Source organism: Medicago truncatula, chromosome 4 (assembly GCF_003473485.1).
Source record: "Medicago truncatula cultivar Jemalong A17 chromosome 4, MtrunA17r5.0-ANR, whole genome shotgun sequence".
Classification (NCBI taxonomy): domain Eukaryota; kingdom Viridiplantae; phylum Streptophyta; class Magnoliopsida; order Fabales; family Fabaceae; genus Medicago; species Medicago truncatula.
The window spans coordinates 60449052-60467198 of record NC_053045.1 but is presented as its reverse complement, the minus strand read 5'-3'; the positions used below and the strand labels follow the sequence as shown (position 1 = coordinate 60467198).

The 18147-nt window shown below is 33.2% G+C and overlaps 2 protein-coding genes across 3 annotated transcripts; one reads left to right on the top strand and one right to left on the bottom strand.

Moving 5' to 3' along the window:
* Nucleotides 1-1190: 1190 nt before the first annotated feature.
* LOC25494213 (uncharacterized) lies at nt 1191-16712 on the bottom strand. Its single transcript, XM_039832830.1, has 18 exons — nt 16443-16712; nt 16320-16351; nt 16100-16195; nt 15214-15290; nt 14257-14302; nt 13772-13832; nt 13631-13684; nt 13439-13519; nt 12553-12592; nt 12343-12455; nt 11394-11504; nt 10756-10855; nt 10377-10609; nt 9686-9800; nt 4777-4846; nt 4556-4662; nt 2760-3190; nt 1191-2163 (listed from the first exon to the last, which is right to left on the bottom strand). Exons 1-18 carry the CDS (start codon nt 16653-16655, stop codon nt 1528-1530), a joined length of 2616 nt encoding a protein of 871 aa, XP_039688764.1. The 5' UTR covers nt 16656-16712; the 3' UTR covers nt 1191-1527.
* Nucleotides 8656-10259, top strand: LOC25494214 (uncharacterized). Of its 2 annotated transcripts, XM_024781286.2 has the most exons (3): nt 8656-8784; nt 8922-9012; nt 9356-10258. In XM_024781286.2, the coding sequence occupies exons 2-3, from the start codon at nt 8946-8948 to the stop codon at nt 10012-10014; spliced, it is 726 nt and encodes a 241-aa protein (XP_024637054.1). In that variant the 5' UTR covers nt 8656-8784; nt 8922-8945; the 3' UTR covers nt 10015-10258. The 2 variants fall into 2 exon arrangements, with proteins under 2 accessions (XP_024637054.1, XP_039689917.1); XM_039833983.1 differs by having other exon boundaries at nt 8656-9012; nt 9356-10259.
* Nucleotides 16713-18147: the final 1435 nt, after the last annotated feature.

Here is an 18147-nt window from a genome sequence, read left to right as displayed (position 1 = left end):
TTATACTCTTGTCAGATCAGAGTGTTGTGAGATGCAATTAAGCATTTGCTTTGAATGTTGTTGGTTTACTGGGTTCAGTGGAGAGAGTAATATATTTGTTGTAACAATTTGCTTATAATGTTGTTCTTATTGTTGTAACAATTTGCTATGAATGCGCAAAATATTGGATATATAATAGATATGACTCATATGTCGTAAGATTTTAGGTGGAGATCATGTGGATATATGCAGGGGCCGGGGTTCGAACTCCGGACACCCCACTTATTCACTTTAAAAGTGAATTTCCAACCACTAAGCTACTTGACCAAAAAAAAAAAAGTGATCTTTTAATTATTTTTTACTTGCTTTGCTCTCTGTGTCAGCATCCAATATATATTTCGTTGTCTTATAAATTGTTATAAAATAATTGTTCTGATAACACAATACTATAGCTCCTTTGATCCTTGCATCTATGTTACATTTCACGTGATCCTCTTCCGGTGGCAACCACCGCATGTTGTTGCTGATCTTCCGAACCTCGTCTTGGGTCTGTATTGTTGGTCCATACTTTCCAAAAATAGAAGTAGTTGCTGATTTTCATGTTAAGATAGAATAGAGAGGTGACTCTAATCATCAGTTCATTTAAGATACCCTCCCTATAGTTTGAATACTCTCCTTGTAGCAGACGAGGTTAAATTGTTGGTCAATCATTTTCGAGATGGAGAAAGTAGTGTTTAACAAAAGAAAAATAATTTAGTAAAAAAATTCAATTTAAATTAATATGCAGTGGCCAGAATATATCACCATTAAGTATCTTTATCTTTCTTTCTTTCTTTCAAAAAAAAAAGTATCTTTATTTTTCCCCTTAAAACGCAAGCAATGCAATAGAACTTAGTTTGGACAAAACAAAGGACTAGCTTTTCTGTTGATTAATCTTCTTGCACATTCATTTATCTATAAAAAAATGACCCACACAATGATATAATTATTTTATTCTTATATTCTTAATATTTCATAAATTAAATTTCAAAAGATAGTCAATTTCCAGATAAGCCATTTGGTTGTATGATTACTACAAGTCCTTATGGTACTTGTTCGAGACTTGGCAAAAGAAACAGAAGCAAATTTAAAAGATAAAAGCAAGAGAATAAAATGATTCAATTTAAGAGAAGCATATACATAATATCAATGAGTCTAATGGCCACTACGTCTAATCACACAATTTCTAAATACGTTAAGAAAAACATAACAATGTCTTTAAAGTTAAACAAATAAACAAATAACGTTAAAACTCACTCTAGAAAAATTGCCTTCTAGAAATAAGCAAGAGTGTCTAACACCAATTTGGCCAATAATGAATTCAACAATGCAAGTACCTACCCCTTGGATATTCAGACAACTTCAAAATGCAACATAAATTACCAAGACTATCAAACAGACAAAGTTCAAAAGCAGAAATAAAACCAAAAGGGGAGGGTGTAAAGTAAATACTCATAACACATGCCAAAAGTACTAATTTCCGTCTAATATATGGAGGACAAAATCTCATCAGAGAAGCTCAGCAACATTTGATGGCAGCTCCTCAACTAACACATTGTAAAACTTCTGGATATCTCGCAGCATTCCTTCATCTTCCTTCGTGACAAAGTTAATGGCAACACCTTTTCTACCAAACCTTCCACTACGACCAATACGATGGAGATAGTTCTCAGGCTGCGTAGGGAGATCAAAATTTATAACCAGAGACACTTGTTGGACATCAATACCACGAGCCAACAGATCGGTAGTTATTAAAACACGAGAAGACCCAGAACGGAATTCACGCATAATAATGTCCCTGGTATTTTGATCCATGTCTCCGTGAGTAGCTGAGACTGTATGGTCTCGGCTTCGCATTTTGTCAGTCAACCAATCAACTTTCCTCCTGGTGTTCACAAAAATGACACTCTGAGTGATGGCTAATGTCTCATAAAGATCACAGAGTGTGTCCAGCTTCCACTCCTCTTTCTCAACATTGACATAAAACTGCTTAATACCCTCTAAGGTGAGCTCATCACGCTTCACAAGGATCCTCACAGGTTTGTTCATAAACTTCCTTGTGATCTCAAGTGCCTCAGGAGGCATTGTAGCAGAGAAAACTCCTACTTGAATCTTACCCGGCAGCAGCTGAAAGATATCATAGATCTGATAACAAAAAAACCAAGGAGGTTAAAGCGGTTTACATAGATCAAAGCTAGTCCAAATATGACTACAGACCAGTAAGGCCAGAAAAAAGGTTAAATTCTTAAGTTGATTGAAAGAGAATTACTTGCATATTTTATTACATTATTACTATATAAGAAATTCCAAAAGTGAAGCGTTTGTTTGGGAGGGGCAGATGTTTGGGTGGCGGGGGGGGGAACTAAAAAATGAATTCGGGAAGGAATTCAGAGAATTATGGAGGACTTTGAAAAATCCCCTAGATCCTCCTATCTTGTTATACTACTCTCAACAAGTAAAAAATTAGTCATAGCTATTCCAACCCCTCCATGCCCTCTTCACTCTTCCCCTCCAAATTCCAAAAAGAAACAAAACACTTAACATGGCTGAAAATGGAACATATTAAATCAAACAATTATAAGATAAAGCGAGGGAGAAATAGATTTTGATATGAACGAATTTAAACATCAATATAGAAAAGTAAAAAGACAAGTGTGGGTTGTACACATAAAAAACAACACAGAAGGCAAGTAATTGACAAAAGTGAAAAAGGAATACAACAGTTATGAAATAGATAGTACCTGATCTTTGAAACCTCGAGAAAGCATTTCATCAGCCTCATCCAACACAAACATCTTGATGTAATCTGGGTGAAGAGACTGTCTGCGCAGCATATCAAACACACGACCAGGAGTACCAACCACAACATGAACACCAGTTGATAGAATACGTTGGTCTTCACGAACACTTGTACCTCCAACACAAGCATGCACCTTAACACCTAGATAGTCTCCAAGCGCACGCATAACCTTCTCAATCTGCTGAGCGAGTTCACGAGTTGGAGCTAAAACCAAGGCCTGGCACTGAGTCACATTGTAATCAAGTTGCTGGAGAACACCAGAGCAGAAAGTTGCTGTTTTCCCGGTTCCAGACTGAGCCTGTTGAATAACATCAAGTCCCTTGCAGAAGGGAACTATGCCCCTTTGCTGAATGGCAGATGGCTTTTCAAAACCTAAAGCACGAGTCATACTAGTTAAATTATTTGAACCCATCATAAAGAAAAAAAACAGTACCAAAGAAAACATAAAGTGTCTAGTACTAAGTTACTACCATATATTTTGAATTTTTTAGAGTACAACGGTAGAACAATACTCCTTCCATGACTAATTATAAGGACAATTTGGAGAAAAAATGCCCCCAAAAATAAGGCATCTTTCAAATTACTAGATACATCTATTACTGATTTTTTCAAACATAAAACTAATTGATGCTACTAATTTGTCTTGGATACACCTATACACAAAGGGTAATTAACCAATAGTTAATTAGTTATGCACAAAATATACACATTAGTTACAACACAATTTTATTTTATTTTTTGTTTCAAAAAGTTAGCAACAAAACACACATAAACTAAGGCTCTGTTTGCTAAAAAAATAGCGGATAGCTGTCAAGCTAGCTTAAATCTGATGACTTGTAAGCTAGCTTATAATTAACAGCGGATAAGCTAGCTGGTTGAATTTGTAGTGTTTGGTAAAATTAGCAGTTGAACTAGCTTATAAATATGAATTTACTTCAAAAATTATATTTCATGAATTTTTTTTAGTTAAGACTACAAGGGTAAAATTGAGAGAAAAAATTATAAGCTTTAAGCTACTTGAATTAGCTTATCAAAAAACGTTATAATAAGGTAATACAAATAAGCTATGAGCTCACGAGTGAATGATTGTTACCAAACGGGTCATTTTTGGTCGTATAAACATATAAGCTATAGGCTCAAAAATGTGACTTGCCAAACAGACCCGAAGAGCAGAGACGTGGGGTATTGCAGGTTCGAACCCACATCCCAACACATTAAATGTTTCCTTTTTACCATCTAAGAGCAGCCACATCCATGCCACCCATATGAGTAGTATAAATGGGTCCCACATAATATTTTATATTACTTCACACTTTTCAATTATTTAAATCACTCAACTACATTTTTCTAAATATCCATACCACTCTCCAAAACTCTAAAATAGGTCCCACTAATCTTACAATATACTTCAATTTTATATTTTCAACTAATAAAATATTGATAAAAGATGAAAAAGGAAGAGAATGGCACCGTTGCCATTCTTGGCACCGTAGTAAACAATTGCCACCACCACAATATCAATTAGCAGTATCCAAACTGACACACAGGCACACGTAGTCAATACCACTGCCGATATTTGTGCTCTAAGGAACACTTCTACCAATTTTTCTCAATATATGTGAAAAGTGAAAGTGAGAGTGATAAAAAGGGACGTCCATGACAGAGAATAACAATATTTTCCGGATGTAAAGGCCAAAGACATTAAGAAAAATATACTAAAAAGAAGATTAAACTCACCATATGCATAAATTCCCCTGAGGAGATTCTCTGCCAAACCCATAGCATCAAAACTATCATAAACCTCATCGTAAGAAGTCCAGAACTCATCTCCATCAGCTGCAATCCTGAGAGAAAAAGCCATAGAAAAAAGGTAACCAAACTAGTAATAATGATTTCAAACAAACCAAAAATTCCTACATTAAAAAAAACTAGTACATGAAAGAAATGAAGGGTCTTACAAGTCATTCATTTTTTGATCAAATTTCCCAGCATCGAATTGTGACCCCTCGGGTGCAAGTCCAGCCATAACTGCAAGATAGAAACCGTAATTGTTACAATTTATCAACAAGATCAACATGAGTAAGGAGTTGTTTGGCTAAACAACTTATTTGCAGCAATAGCATAAACGCTTATTTATGTATAAGCTATTTTAATGATAAAAGATAAAATAAAGTTAAATTGTTGTTGTATAAGCTAGAAGCCTTTTTCATAAACTATCTTGAAAATAAGCATATGCATAATGTCATTAATTATTAACATAAGTTTGCCCAAATTGTCTTACTTGTGTCATTTAGTCGGTAGATAAGCTCAAATAAACCAGTCAAATCAGCCCTAAAGCTAACCTAACCTAACCTAACAATTATAACATATAACATAAAACAAAACACGCAAAAAACATCATAAGCTAACCTAACCCAACCCAACAGTATAAAACAAAACAAAAAAAACATCATAAGCTAACCAAACTTAACAGTTAAACAAAACAAAAAACATAAAATTTATGAATTGAATAAATAATAAAATAAGATAAAAATAGATGGAAAAGCAAAGAGGATCGAAGAAAACAATAGAGTAATTTATTAACAGAATAGAACGCAGTGATAAAGTGATGAATCATACAACGAAAATAAAAGGAAAATAAAAAAACTATTCCATTGTCGCGATAAAGGTGAAATATGAAAGAGGATTGAAAGGGAAGAACGAGATACCTTGAGAGTGGAGGAACGGAAAAAGTAACGGAGTTAGTGAACGGATTTAGGGTTTCCCAAAAACTCCCCGGATCTACGCCGCGGAGTTGAGGGATGAAAACGAAAGAGAGCAGTGTACGAGAGTGTAAAGTGATACGATAAAACGAATAACAGGGTAAGGTGAAGGGTTTGTAGATGATGCTTTTTGTAATTCCTAATTTACCCCTCTCAGTCAATGCTAATTGGTCAAACTAACTAGATCACTTGATTTATTCTAATTCTTTTCCCTTTCCCTCATTCGACCCAAAACCATTTTACCAAGTGTCATCTTTTCTCACCCCATGATGATGGCTGTGTGCATAATTATTCAACCCGTATAAATTCAGGAATAGTTTCTGCGAGTTGTACTCTAAAATCATTAGATGTACTTAATGGTTTCCAGCACCCTACATAAATCATAGTATGTTTTGTATTAAATTATGTCAAAACCATTTTGCTGTGGAAATGGTTTCTGTGATTGTACTTCAAAATCATTTCTGGATTTATGCAAGATGCGTAAGGATTTCTTTGCACCATAACCGCACCCCATGATGATACCTTTTTTTTTTTAATTAAAATTCTATTTTAGTCCAAATTATTTGTTTCATCACCACTTTTGATCTTTACTTTTTAATCAATTCATATATATCATTTGAAGTTTTGAATGAGTTTTTTCATGAATGTTTATAAAATGATATATGAGTGAGAGACTTATTTGAGTCATCATCCTATAATGTACCATATAAGAATCTCTCTTAAAAAAAAAAATCAATAAAACATTAATTAAATATGAATTTTTATATTGAAATAAACAAAATTAGTTTATCTTAAGGATATGAGTTTTGTCTTCTAATTAACATTATCTTAATAATATTTTATGGCCAAATATTCTGTCATTTTCTCTTATAAGCTATTTGCATGAATAAGTTGTTTTTGAAAAAGAGATCGTAATAAGTTGTTTTGTATAAATAAGCTGTTTTGAATAAGTTGTTTTTTGAAAAGAGGTCGTAATAAGCTGTTTTGGATAAATAAGATGTTTTTAAAAAAGAGATCGTATTAAGCTGTTTTTGAAAAAGATGTCGTAATAAGCTGTTTTGAATAAGTTGTTTTTTGAAAATAGGTCTTAATAAATTTTTTAGGATAAATAAGTTGTTTTGTATAAATAAGCTGTTTTGAATAAGTTGTTTTTTGAAAAGAGGTCGTAATAAGTTGTTTTGGATAAATAAGTTGTTTTGAATAAGATGTTTTTCAAAAAGAGACTGTTTCCCATTTAAGGCAAATTTTATGGTACACCCAACATTTTGAGTGTACCGGTACACCAAAGCATTAAATTAATATTTAAATTAGTTGTTTTTTTGAAGAAAAAAGAAATATTTTCTATCATTGACAATTATAATAATTAAATCTTATTTACCAAAAGCTTCGATGGAATAAAATTTACTCTTTTGAATTTTTATTGCTCATAACGAAGAATATTGATTATTTTTTATGAGAAAATGTTAAAAATTTAATATAATTCTTATAAACAATGAAATTATGTTTTTTTCTCATGAGATGGTGTTTTTTAAAATATAAAGATTGACAAATAACTACTTATTTCATAAAATGATTGTAAATTTATAAATTTATGTAGCAGGAGTATCGGTACACCTCAATTTGTGAGGTGTACCGCAGAAGTTCCCCTGTAATAAGCTGTTTTGTATAAATAAGTTGTTTTTTAAAAAGTGATTGTAATAAGTTTTTTTTTTATAAATAAGTTGTTTTGTATAAGCTGTTTTTTAAAAATAGATCGTAATAATTTGTTTTTCAGAGATAAGCTGTTTTGAATAAATTACAAGATAAATTACAAAGTATAACATAATGTATTGATTTTAAGAGAAAAAAGGGTAAAATAGTAAAATTATAACATAAGTCTTCCATCTACTTTCCTTGTTGGTTTTTTAACTCCCAAACAAGATGAAGGTTTTTCCTCCTTTCTCCCTTCCATCCCTTTACTTCCCTTCCTTTTCTTAGCCTTTCATTTTCTTCCCCTCAAAACTCGCAAAGAACTCTTGTCTCCGACAGGCTATGGATAAAAACTTTGTCGGCATCTGTATAATATCAAACTCTTTGAAACCCGCATCCTCAATTCTTTCTTAAACCAACGGAACAACTTCCCCGTTAATCACCGTTGCCATCACTCCGTTTCTTGCCCATTTCAAATCCTACGTGATGGACCTATACACATGCACCAACTTTTTGAACTTTATTTTCATAACAAATATTACATGTAGTTATAGGATCCTTCACCGCCTTCGTCTCATCTACCACACCTTTTTTCACATGAGCACCACGACCACCTTCTCACCCTTCCCCTTCCTCTCCTTCACGGCCTCCATGCATAGCACCACCTCTTCCACCCATACTCCCTCCCCCTCGTCCACCCTCTCCCTTATTACCCCCACATCCTCTCTTCCAACAACCCTATTACCCAAACTCAATTTTTTCTCCCTCCCCCATGCATATATCCCCATGCTCCCCTTTCAAAATAATTTTTTCTCCCTCAATCCTAACAACTTCCTTCCCCACCGAACTTCCTCCCTTCTCCTCCATCACCACCCTCCTCTCCTCCTGCCCATCAGCTCTATCAAACCTTGCCACTTTCGCCCAAATACACAATTGACGTGTGTACAACAAATTGTTTATCTTAAGGATATGAGCTTTGATTGTAGATAAAATATGAGAGGTCCATGTGAGCTTACCTCAATGGGTAAGGACAATGCAATAATATATGCAAGGTCCAGAGTTCGAACCCCAGACACCATAAAAAAAAAAAAAAAAAAAAAAATATGAGAGAATATTTTATTTAAAAAATAAAGTTTTTTTAATTTATAATTCATGTCAGGAGAAATATACTTTTACCAAATATTCTTCTTTTTGGTAGATTTTTTCTAAATATTCTTATCAAAAAATTTTATTACCCAGAAAAAGGTACCATCAAATCTTACCTTATCTTTTCCTTTTTGGACATGAAGTTATCATCAAAATAGGCAGTTAGTTTTTTATACAGAATTATTTTGAGAAAATAACGTCACTTTCTCTCTCCGTATCTGCTTGTAGGCTTTTGTTTTTTTGTTTAGTTTAGAGTTTAGACCACAAACGCGTTCCTATATAACTTAGCTATGAAACTGAGACTGGTTCTTCTTCTTTTTCATAGAACTATCAAATAAACCTAAAAAAAGCCGAATTAAAGTCCTACGCGTGAGTTCCTTCCCTACCAAACAACATTCTTATTTCTGTTTTGTTTTTTAGCTTTTTCAATTTCAACTACGTTATTAGTACTTACTTGTTAACATACCAGTTTTGTTTTTGTGTTGGTTCCTATGTGAATATTATAGTTTCAAGTTTCAACCTTTTATTCAATGGAGTTCAAATATCGTGCTATCGACAACATCAATCCATCAACCACGCCGCCGCGTTCTCTTCCAAGTAAGTCAATCGCAAAATCCCTTTTTCTTAGTTTTTAAAGATGAATACAATGGTAGTCCTGGAGTTTGGTTAATATTCACCTCACATCCAATGGTAGTCCATTTTCAAAAAAAAAAATTAACGAGTTTTGCCTACGAATTTACCCTTTTTTAATCTGTTATTTATTGTTGTTGTTGTTATGAATCATGATGATTAGTGGACGATGATTTTCCTGCCAGCAATGAGGCATTAGGACAAGAACCTATTTTACTTCCATTCCCTAACCCAAACTCAAAACCAATTCATTATTCAAACCAACAAGGGCTTCCTCCTCGTTCACTAAACTCTTTCGCTTCTCTCTCAGGTGCTACCGCAAATCAAGCTGTTGGCAGTTATCCACCACCTTGGCCACCACTTTTGTATTCTCACTGGGGCAGTGTTCGTGGTGTGAATTTGGATAACTTAAGTAACACCTTGCATATGACTAGACCCCTCTCTCATGAGCAGTTCCCTCATCTTGCTGCTACTATGCCTCCACCTATTGAAGGACACCGCAAGGGTACTAGTAGATCAACAGTTTCAGATGTCAATGGCTATAAAGATGCAAGTGCGAGGAAAAGAAGCAGAGATGATGAACTCACTGTTGTCCGAGACCGAAAAGTCAGAATAACCGAGGATGCTTCTCTTTATGCACTTTGTAGATCATGGTTGAGAAATGGCTTAAATGATGAAAGCCAGCCACCACAACATAAAGGTGTAACATTGGCACTTCCCAAACCATCGCCTGCATCTATGATGGTTAAATGTACCTTGAACAACAAGAAAGATAATGAAAATGACAAAGATGAACAAGAAGAGGATGAGAAGTCTGTTGAACATTTATCAACACAAGATCTATTAAAGGGACATATTAAACGTGCAAAAAGGGTTAGTACACATTTAAGGGAAGAACGATTGAAGCGCATTGCAAGATACAGAAGTAGGCTTAGGCTTTTGGTTCTTCTACCGACCTCAACAGTATAGAAATGACAGCGTTAGAATTATTTAATCTATTATTTTTAGGTTAATCACTATATTTAATTAATTTTGTTTTGACTTGGTCATACTATGATAGTTTGCTATTATTTAACTTACGTATTTTTAAGCTAGCCGTTTTATTCACGTTTCTTTGAACAATGTAATGAATGACTTTTCCTTGCATTTAGTCACGCATTGATTTGGTTTCAGTAGCAACTATTTTTCCATTTTGTTGGTTTCAATTTACACTGAAGTATGAGCTTTGGTACGTGTACATATATGTGGTTTGAGGTGAAATACCGAGAGCATATATTTGACCTTTGAAAAATTACGCCAACTCCGCCACGGGATCGGATACACCGTTTTTAATAGGGTACCTTAGGGAAATAGATAATTATTTTATCTACTGCCAAATCAACAATTATAAATCTAAATGATCTTGTTATACATTGAGCTGGGAATATTTTTTGGGCTTTTGGCTCTTGACTACAACTATATATTGCGAACCTAGCTAAACACATTGGCATCGAAATGTGCACATGTGGCTGCCAAATTGCGAGATTACATCCACAAGACATCCGTAGCCACCAACGGCAATAACCTGAAACGAGCGGAATAGACCAAATAAATAAGCTAAAGCAGACAGTAGGAGCCATGCAGAATGCTTGAGCTAAATAGATGGTTGGTAACCTAAACAAAGATTCTAACCCCGTTTTGAATAGGAAACAGTTTTGAATAAAAACATACCCCTGCTGGATGTAAGGAGATAGAAAAGGCTGATGGAGGAGCAACGTAGTCCGTTCATGTCAAAGCGATTGAGTATAGGATCTGCACCAACTGTCAGAATCTGAAATGCAAAAGTTAACAACGATAATAAGATAGCTACAATAATAGGGACAAATACGGTTATTATAAGAACATCTAATGAGTCAATATTCATAACAGGGCAACAATTCTTAAAAGACAAACATGGATGATAATTAAAATATTGAAATATTTATGGTCAACAGAGAAGGAAAATTCACATGTCAATTACCCCAGAAAAACATAAAAGGCAACAATAAAAAATATGAAGACAGAGCAAGGGTGCTGAAACATGAATCTACAGAATCATCATCCAAGAGGGGTAACTTGATCTTTTTCTAGAGCACCTATCCTTTCTTTTTGAAGTTAATATTAACTTTTGACCCAATAAATTGACACCGTTATCATACCAGTCCATCACACATATATTAAATTAATATCACAAAGAACATTGAACGAAATGGAAATTCACTCCCCTCCCCTCCCCCACAAAAAGAGCACGTAACAAATTACAATTGGGAATATTCAGAGGCTATGCCATGTTCAAAAGAACTGAAATAAGAGACAGGTAGCCAACTAACTTGATTACTGTCGAATAACAGATCCTGTACAGAAGCTCGAGTGGAAAAATTTAACGTGCACTCTGCAGCAGGAAGGTTCCAAAGTGATATATTACGTCCACTACTGCAAGCCTGTAGAACGTTGGCAATGGTGACATAACTAATCACAGAACTAGGAATAATAACAAAACACACCATAATTTCCTAAGCATGTAAGCTTTTCACTAGATTGCATATAGATAAGGACAATCTTAGCACACGAGGGTGCGTTTGATTTGTTAAAAAATGAAGGACAGGACAGAACAGAACAACTCTAGTTGTCCAATGTTTGATTTGTAAAACTGTTTCAGGTACAGGACAAACTGGAGGCAAGGGACAGGACGAAAACTCATATTTTTGTCCCTCACCAAACCACAGCACAACTTTTTGTCCCACGTACAAGTTGTCTAAAATGTCAAAATAACATTTTGTCCCTCAAAAATCGTATAAAACAAATTACTCAATGCCATAAAAAATTTGTCCTGTGTTGTTCTGCCTTGTGTTGTACTGTTCTATCTTGTACTGTTATGTCCAGTACTTGCTGTTTTGCAAACCAAACACACCCGAAGATTATACTGACCAGAAAGGTGTGATTATTTTATTGATCAAATGGAAAAAACATTAGCAACAATAGTAAACGCATAGAATATAGAAATTGTATCATAGCTAGCAAAGTGTTTTCTAAGTTTTAATCATCAATACACCATAAACCAATAGCAACGCATACATGCATAACTATTCTATATTCCAAAAGAAATATAAATTAAAAGTGAAATCATTAATATCTGTTCTCATATCTTCATACATCAGTAGATTCACCCAGTAGTGACCAATATGTCTAAACATTCATGTTCCTTTTACTATAGTGGCACAAGTAAACCAAATACTAGGGACGAGATAAGGTATTACAAAATAAAAGATATTCACTTACCAACCAGCTCTCACTTGCATCTAAAGCAACAGAGCCAACCCATGAAATAGGTCCTTTTAACTTCAAATGTTTTGCTGGATCAATCACTTGGATACACTTTCCACTCTTGCAATCTAGAAAATAAGTCACAATAACATAAGTATTAAGTAACCAATAAAGATTATCCAGTGTATTTAAGAAAACCAGTTTATTTACGCGATAAAATAGTACCCCAAATTCGTGTTGTCCCATCCTCTGAACCGGTTATGATCTGCACATCGTTCAGAAGAAAGCAAGTTAAAATCTCAAGCAACACATCGTGTGTGGGAAGACAAGTAAGATTACCATAAGAGAATTCCATCCCACATATATCTGGCACCAGAAGAATAGTGGAATTTAAATTCTACTACTGGGGTTCACCTTTTTTGTGGAAAAACTATTTCTCCAATGTCTTAGTTTGCTTTAAGTTCAACGGTATATATTTTCCCTTTTTTTCTCATTTCCCCTTCAATGTCCTTTTATAAGGTAACTTTTTTTATTGTTCTGTTTAGATCTCTTGTACGTTCGAAAAGAGTTTATATATAACTATAATATTAATAAAGAGAACATCACATATAGACCATTATTATTTTTAAAATAAATTATAAATTTTACTTTAAATAATTGAACTCTGTGTTATCTCTCCATTCTCCTTATTTTCTTAATACTGTTGTATCTGCTAGGACCGGTTCTTTTTTTTTCTTATATTCATAAATTTTATCTCAATTGCACACAAAATGTTCTGCGCGACATTCTATTGCTTATATGTCTACAAACAAAACACGTATGGAGAAATCTAAACAGCATATTAAAATCAAAAGCGAACATTCTTGAAGTAGTTAATATACAAAGTTTCAAGTGGTAAAATCGTTACGATTAAATATATAAAGATGTTTCCGTTAGGCTCATTGTTTTAGTTCTGTATTTTCAGTTCAATGTGTTATTATTTTATTTATTTTGCATAGCTGTAAAAGTAAGTAAAGCAAGTTCCTTTCTTCACCTCTGGTTTAGCAATTTTCAGTCAATAACCAACATTAAGTCAAAAAAGGAAAAGAAGTATAAGGCTAAGAATCAAGACCTGATTGGATGAGTTGCGAGCAACAATACAATGCAAGTAATCAGAGTGTCCCTTGAATACCGTTTTTAATTTACCAGTTTCCTAGAAACATTAAACTTGTTAGACCAGCATCAACAGAGGTGCGACTATAAGTCAAGTTGTATCAAAAAACTTAATACACGTAAATTAAATTCACCCTCACTAAATGCATACCACATCCCAACAATATGCACAAGAATCACCGGACGCAGCGAAAACAGACCCCGCCTGCAGTTAAGTAAAAAATAAAGACACTACTTCAATCACAAAATAACGAGAGAGAAAAACATTGGGACAAAGCAAAAAGTAACAAACCTGAGTATTTACAGCAATAGCATTATTCTCAGGGAGAGGTGAAAGTGAACCCCAAGGACCTCTGAAAGACAACAGTAAGTGGGCATATCAGCGATAATAAAAAAAACCACATATAGAGGAATAAAGGACTGATGATACTATATAATAAGTTAGAAAGATTCTACAAATGCCCAGATCGTGTGAAGAATCCCTCTCTCTGACAGGTCTCAAGTTAGGCAAATAGCAAAAAAAATATATATATATTACAACCAACAATTGTAAAAAGTAAAAACATACTCCTTGTAAGATAAGCAATAATTTCAAACACCATGCCCTATTTTAAATTATTTTGTTAGGTGCAATTAATAATAATGCCAGGTGAGGAACTCGGATAATATACAGGAAACTGGAAAAATGAAAAATGACTCGGAAGTCAAGAAGGAAACATCATCCCCTACTTCTGTTGTAATTATAGAAAGTATGCATGAATTTTTCTAAACACTTACTTGTGTTGAGGATTTACCACATCAAGGACGGGCTTGATATCATTTCCTGAAACATTAAGGGATATCATATCTAAGACCTTGAACAAATTACCAATCCAAAAGAAAAAATAAGAAACTATATACTGACATAGAAGAAGTAAGTGAATGTGAACAGTGCAACTCTGTAATCAGATCATATGCACAATCAATCCTGTGAGTGTATGGTAGAGGGTAAAAAATATCACGATAGGCCTTCGAAAACCAGCGAAATTTGGTTGAAGCTTAATATTTATATTTGGAAAAAAAAAAGTCAAAAGCCTTATTGCATCACATTAACTATGTTGATGTAAACTTATAATTATAAATTCTTTAAGAAAATGAAAATGAGATGGAACTCAACAGTAAGATGATAGGATTCTTATTGACACATCCTTTTATGAGTCTTATAATGTACAATGTGTTATTGGTTTGTGCTATGTACAAGTTGTAATAGCAAGTACTTGACCTGAAATATTGGTATGAAAATAAATAGGAGTAAAAGTTCAGTGTTTTATATCATAGTACCAATATGATTGATTTTTCATGATATCACTCAAGTTGTATTTCTCTACTCTTTCCATCTTTACTCTATAATTACAAAGAAACAAAGCACAATTCTCATTGACCCTTGGAAATTACCAGATTTAATATTAAACATTTAAAAAATGCAATTACCAGATTTAGCCATGCTATGAAAATGAATAAATCCAAGAGTTGGTCTCAATATAAAAAAAGAAACACATCCAAGTTAAAATAAAATACTGATTTGAACTCCATGAGCTAAGATTCATAGGTGTAGGTGTAACATCACAGACATATACAACTTCATGCAATAATCAGGGAGAGAAAAATAGAGATGTAAGTTGCTTCAGAGAAATAAAAGAGATCAAAATGGATGAACTGATTTGAATTTCTATCACAACTGTAACATATTATTACCTTCTGAAGAAATAGTATACTTGAAGCTTGTAAGTTCCTTCCATCTCCATCCTTGAATCCGCCCATCATCACCACAACTGTCAAATAAAACTACTGTCAGGATTTATGCCAAATGGTAAACTGAACACCCTCATTTATATTAATGCATGTTCACAAAATAGGCCATCACTCAAACAATTGTTTCAAAACCATAATACTAAACACAACATTGGAGAGCATGATGAAAAAAAAAAAAAAAAAACTTAAAAAAACTAAATTCAATTAACCAAAATCAAAATGTTAACACAAAATATAGCAGCTGAAATTCTGACCCTTCAATAGCGGAATCAAGATGATTAGTACAAGATTTTCTAATTCTAAATGGATCTGTAAAAAAATACGGTGTCATCATAGTTGGGATGTATATTTGCATTCAAATTTATTTGTAAAAAAAACTTAGAGGAAAATAAGAAACGATAGAAGCAACTGCCCAAAAACAAATATCATGCTCCAATATTTTAATCTTCCTCTATAATAATGCGTAAAAACTATATGAATGTGGATAGATAAGTATCCTAGTTTAGAATTAGGCCCTATTTGGATAACAGCTTATTTGCAGCTTATAAGACAAGTGTTGATCATGATATGATGTGCCTATGTATAAGCTATTTCTACAGCAAAAGATGAAATAAAGTTTAATTGTTTTTAGTAAAGTTATAAGTTGTTTCCATAAGCTATTTTGGAAAACTTATGAAAATAAGCTGAAAGCAACTTATGAATAATGTGATAAGTTGTTTTGATAAGTTCTTCCAAACAATCTCACAAAACTTACGTCAGTAGATAAACTCAAATAAGTCAATCCAAAGAGACTAATAGTTCATCATAAGAAGTAGTAAGTAATTTGAACCTGAGCAAGAGAGCATTTTCATCATCACCATAGAATTTGACATCATAAGCAGACCCATGATGCGCTTGAAATAAGCAATCTGGCTCAGCCAATAAACTACACCAATCACATTGCAATGAAAACACAATTAAACCCTATAATAATAATAATTACTAATAAGCTTGAACTAATAATAATAAATAAGAACAAAATCAATAACAAATGCAAAATGCAAACTTACTCATCCGCATAAGCATTAACAAAACCAAATGGCTACAACAAATACAAAAAATTAAATATGAATTAGTAGTTTCAAATTAAAAGCAGTGAAATGATGAATTGAATAAGAACAAGAATAGTTAACATTTTTGAGCTTAGAAGCGGTGATGGTGGAAGGGAGAGAGTAAGAAGCGATGGAACCATCACTGGAAGCAACGAAGAGAGATTGAGGTTGAGATTGAGAAGGAGCCCAAGCTGTTCTGAAAACAGTTTGTGTTTGAATCTCTCTTTCTTTCAATACGGCTTCTCTGTACGAATCTTCGTTCCAGTTCGTGGCGTCACCCAACATTGTACCCATCACTCGCTTTTTCTTTCTTCAACCTACCCGTGTTTACATGTACTAATCTAGTCTAACTAATTTTTTTTTTTTTTTTTTTTTGTGTGTGTGTGTTGATTTAGTTCATTTTTATTTTTAAACACTAACTAATTTTTCTACCAACGGAGGGGGTTTTGACACAAACAAACTTTTTGCCTCATTGTGTATTTTGTGTCATAATTAAAAATAGTTTATTTATTCTCTTATGCAAGGAAGGTTAGTTCTCTTTAATTATCTTCATAAGTATTTGTTTATTTAAAAGAGATATCATAAATTCTATTTTTTGAATGGAAGAGAGATGGTTGAGTCGACAAAAGCGGCAGATTGCTAATCTGCTATATAAATTTTTGTATTGAGGATTTGAATGTCTTTATTTTCGTTTATTGATGATTTAGCTTTTTTTTTTTTAAGTTAGAATTTATTTTTCTTATTTGTTTTAGTTAAATACCTTCATGTTTTGGGCAATAGTGTAACTGTAACGCCCTCTTTAATTATTTGATTATTTTAATGAGTTTAGAATATACTTATATGATTTGTGTGATTTATATGATTTATTTTGATGAGTGATATTTTGTTATGTTATATGTTGGTATTTATTAGTATAATATATATCCTATTTGATTTAGAAATATATATGTTATAGAAATATATTTGTTATAGAGATATATTTGTTATTTGTTATATAAATATTTTATATTATATATATATATATAGGAGTTTAGGGGTTGTTATGAGATTTTAGAGAGTTTTGGGGGAGAAAGAGAAATAAGATAAAATAGAAAAGAAAAGTTATAAATAGGAGAGACCTAGTTTAGAAAAACATAACGGACGATCAATTTTGAAGAAAATAGAGAAAAAGCCAAGAGAAGGGATAGAAACCTAGGAAGCTGCGATTTTTATATTCCAAGGTAAGGGTGGGACTAACATTCAATAATCTTAAGTCTATGATTCTGAAAATTGTATTTAATATGTTGTAGGTTTAGTTTTTGAGAATTAGAGAATTAAGGTTAAGAGTGATGATTGTGATGATTTTGAATGAAAGTGAAGTTAAATAATATGGGGTGCTTTTTCTGATTTTTCTTTTCATCTCTGCCCCGAATTTGAAATGAAATCTGGTATTGATAGGTCAAGAATTGATCTTAGGTGTAAACACGAAAGTTATAGGTATGGATGTTAGCTTTCTAATGCCGTTGGTCTGACGTCAAAACGATTTATAGAACTTGAGTTATGGTCAAATTACTGCACGTAGGTCACAGTGAATTTTTATGAATTTCAGCACAACTTTGTCCGAATTTGAAATGAAATCTGGTATTGATAGGTCCAGAATTGATCTTAGGTGTAAACACAAAAGTTGTAGGTATGGATGTTAGATTTCTAATGCCTTTGGTATGACGTCAAAACGATTTATAGAACTTGATTTATGGTCAAATTACTGCACGTAGGTCACAGTGAATTTTTATGAATTTCAGCACAA

Coding starts and splice junctions, on each gene's coding strand:
- LOC25494214 (XM_039833983.1), top strand. CDS start 8,946: ATGGAGTTCAAATATCGTGCTATCGACAACATCAATCCATCAACCACG. Junction 9,013..9,355: donor GCCGCCGCGTTCTCTTCCAA/GTAAGTCAATCG, acceptor CTTCTCTCTCAG/GTGCTACCGCAAATCAAGCT.
- LOC25494213 (XM_039832830.1), bottom strand. CDS start 16,655: ATGGGTACAATGTTGGGTGACGCCACGAACTGGAACGAAGATTCGTAC. Junction 16,352..16,442: donor CCGCTTCTAAGCTCAAAAAT/GTTAACTATTCT, acceptor TATTTGTTGTAG/CCATTTGGTTTTGTTAATGC. Junction 2,164..2,759: donor CTCGAGGTTTCAAAGATCAG/GTACTATCTATT, acceptor TTTTGTTATCAG/ATCTATGATATCTTTCAGCT.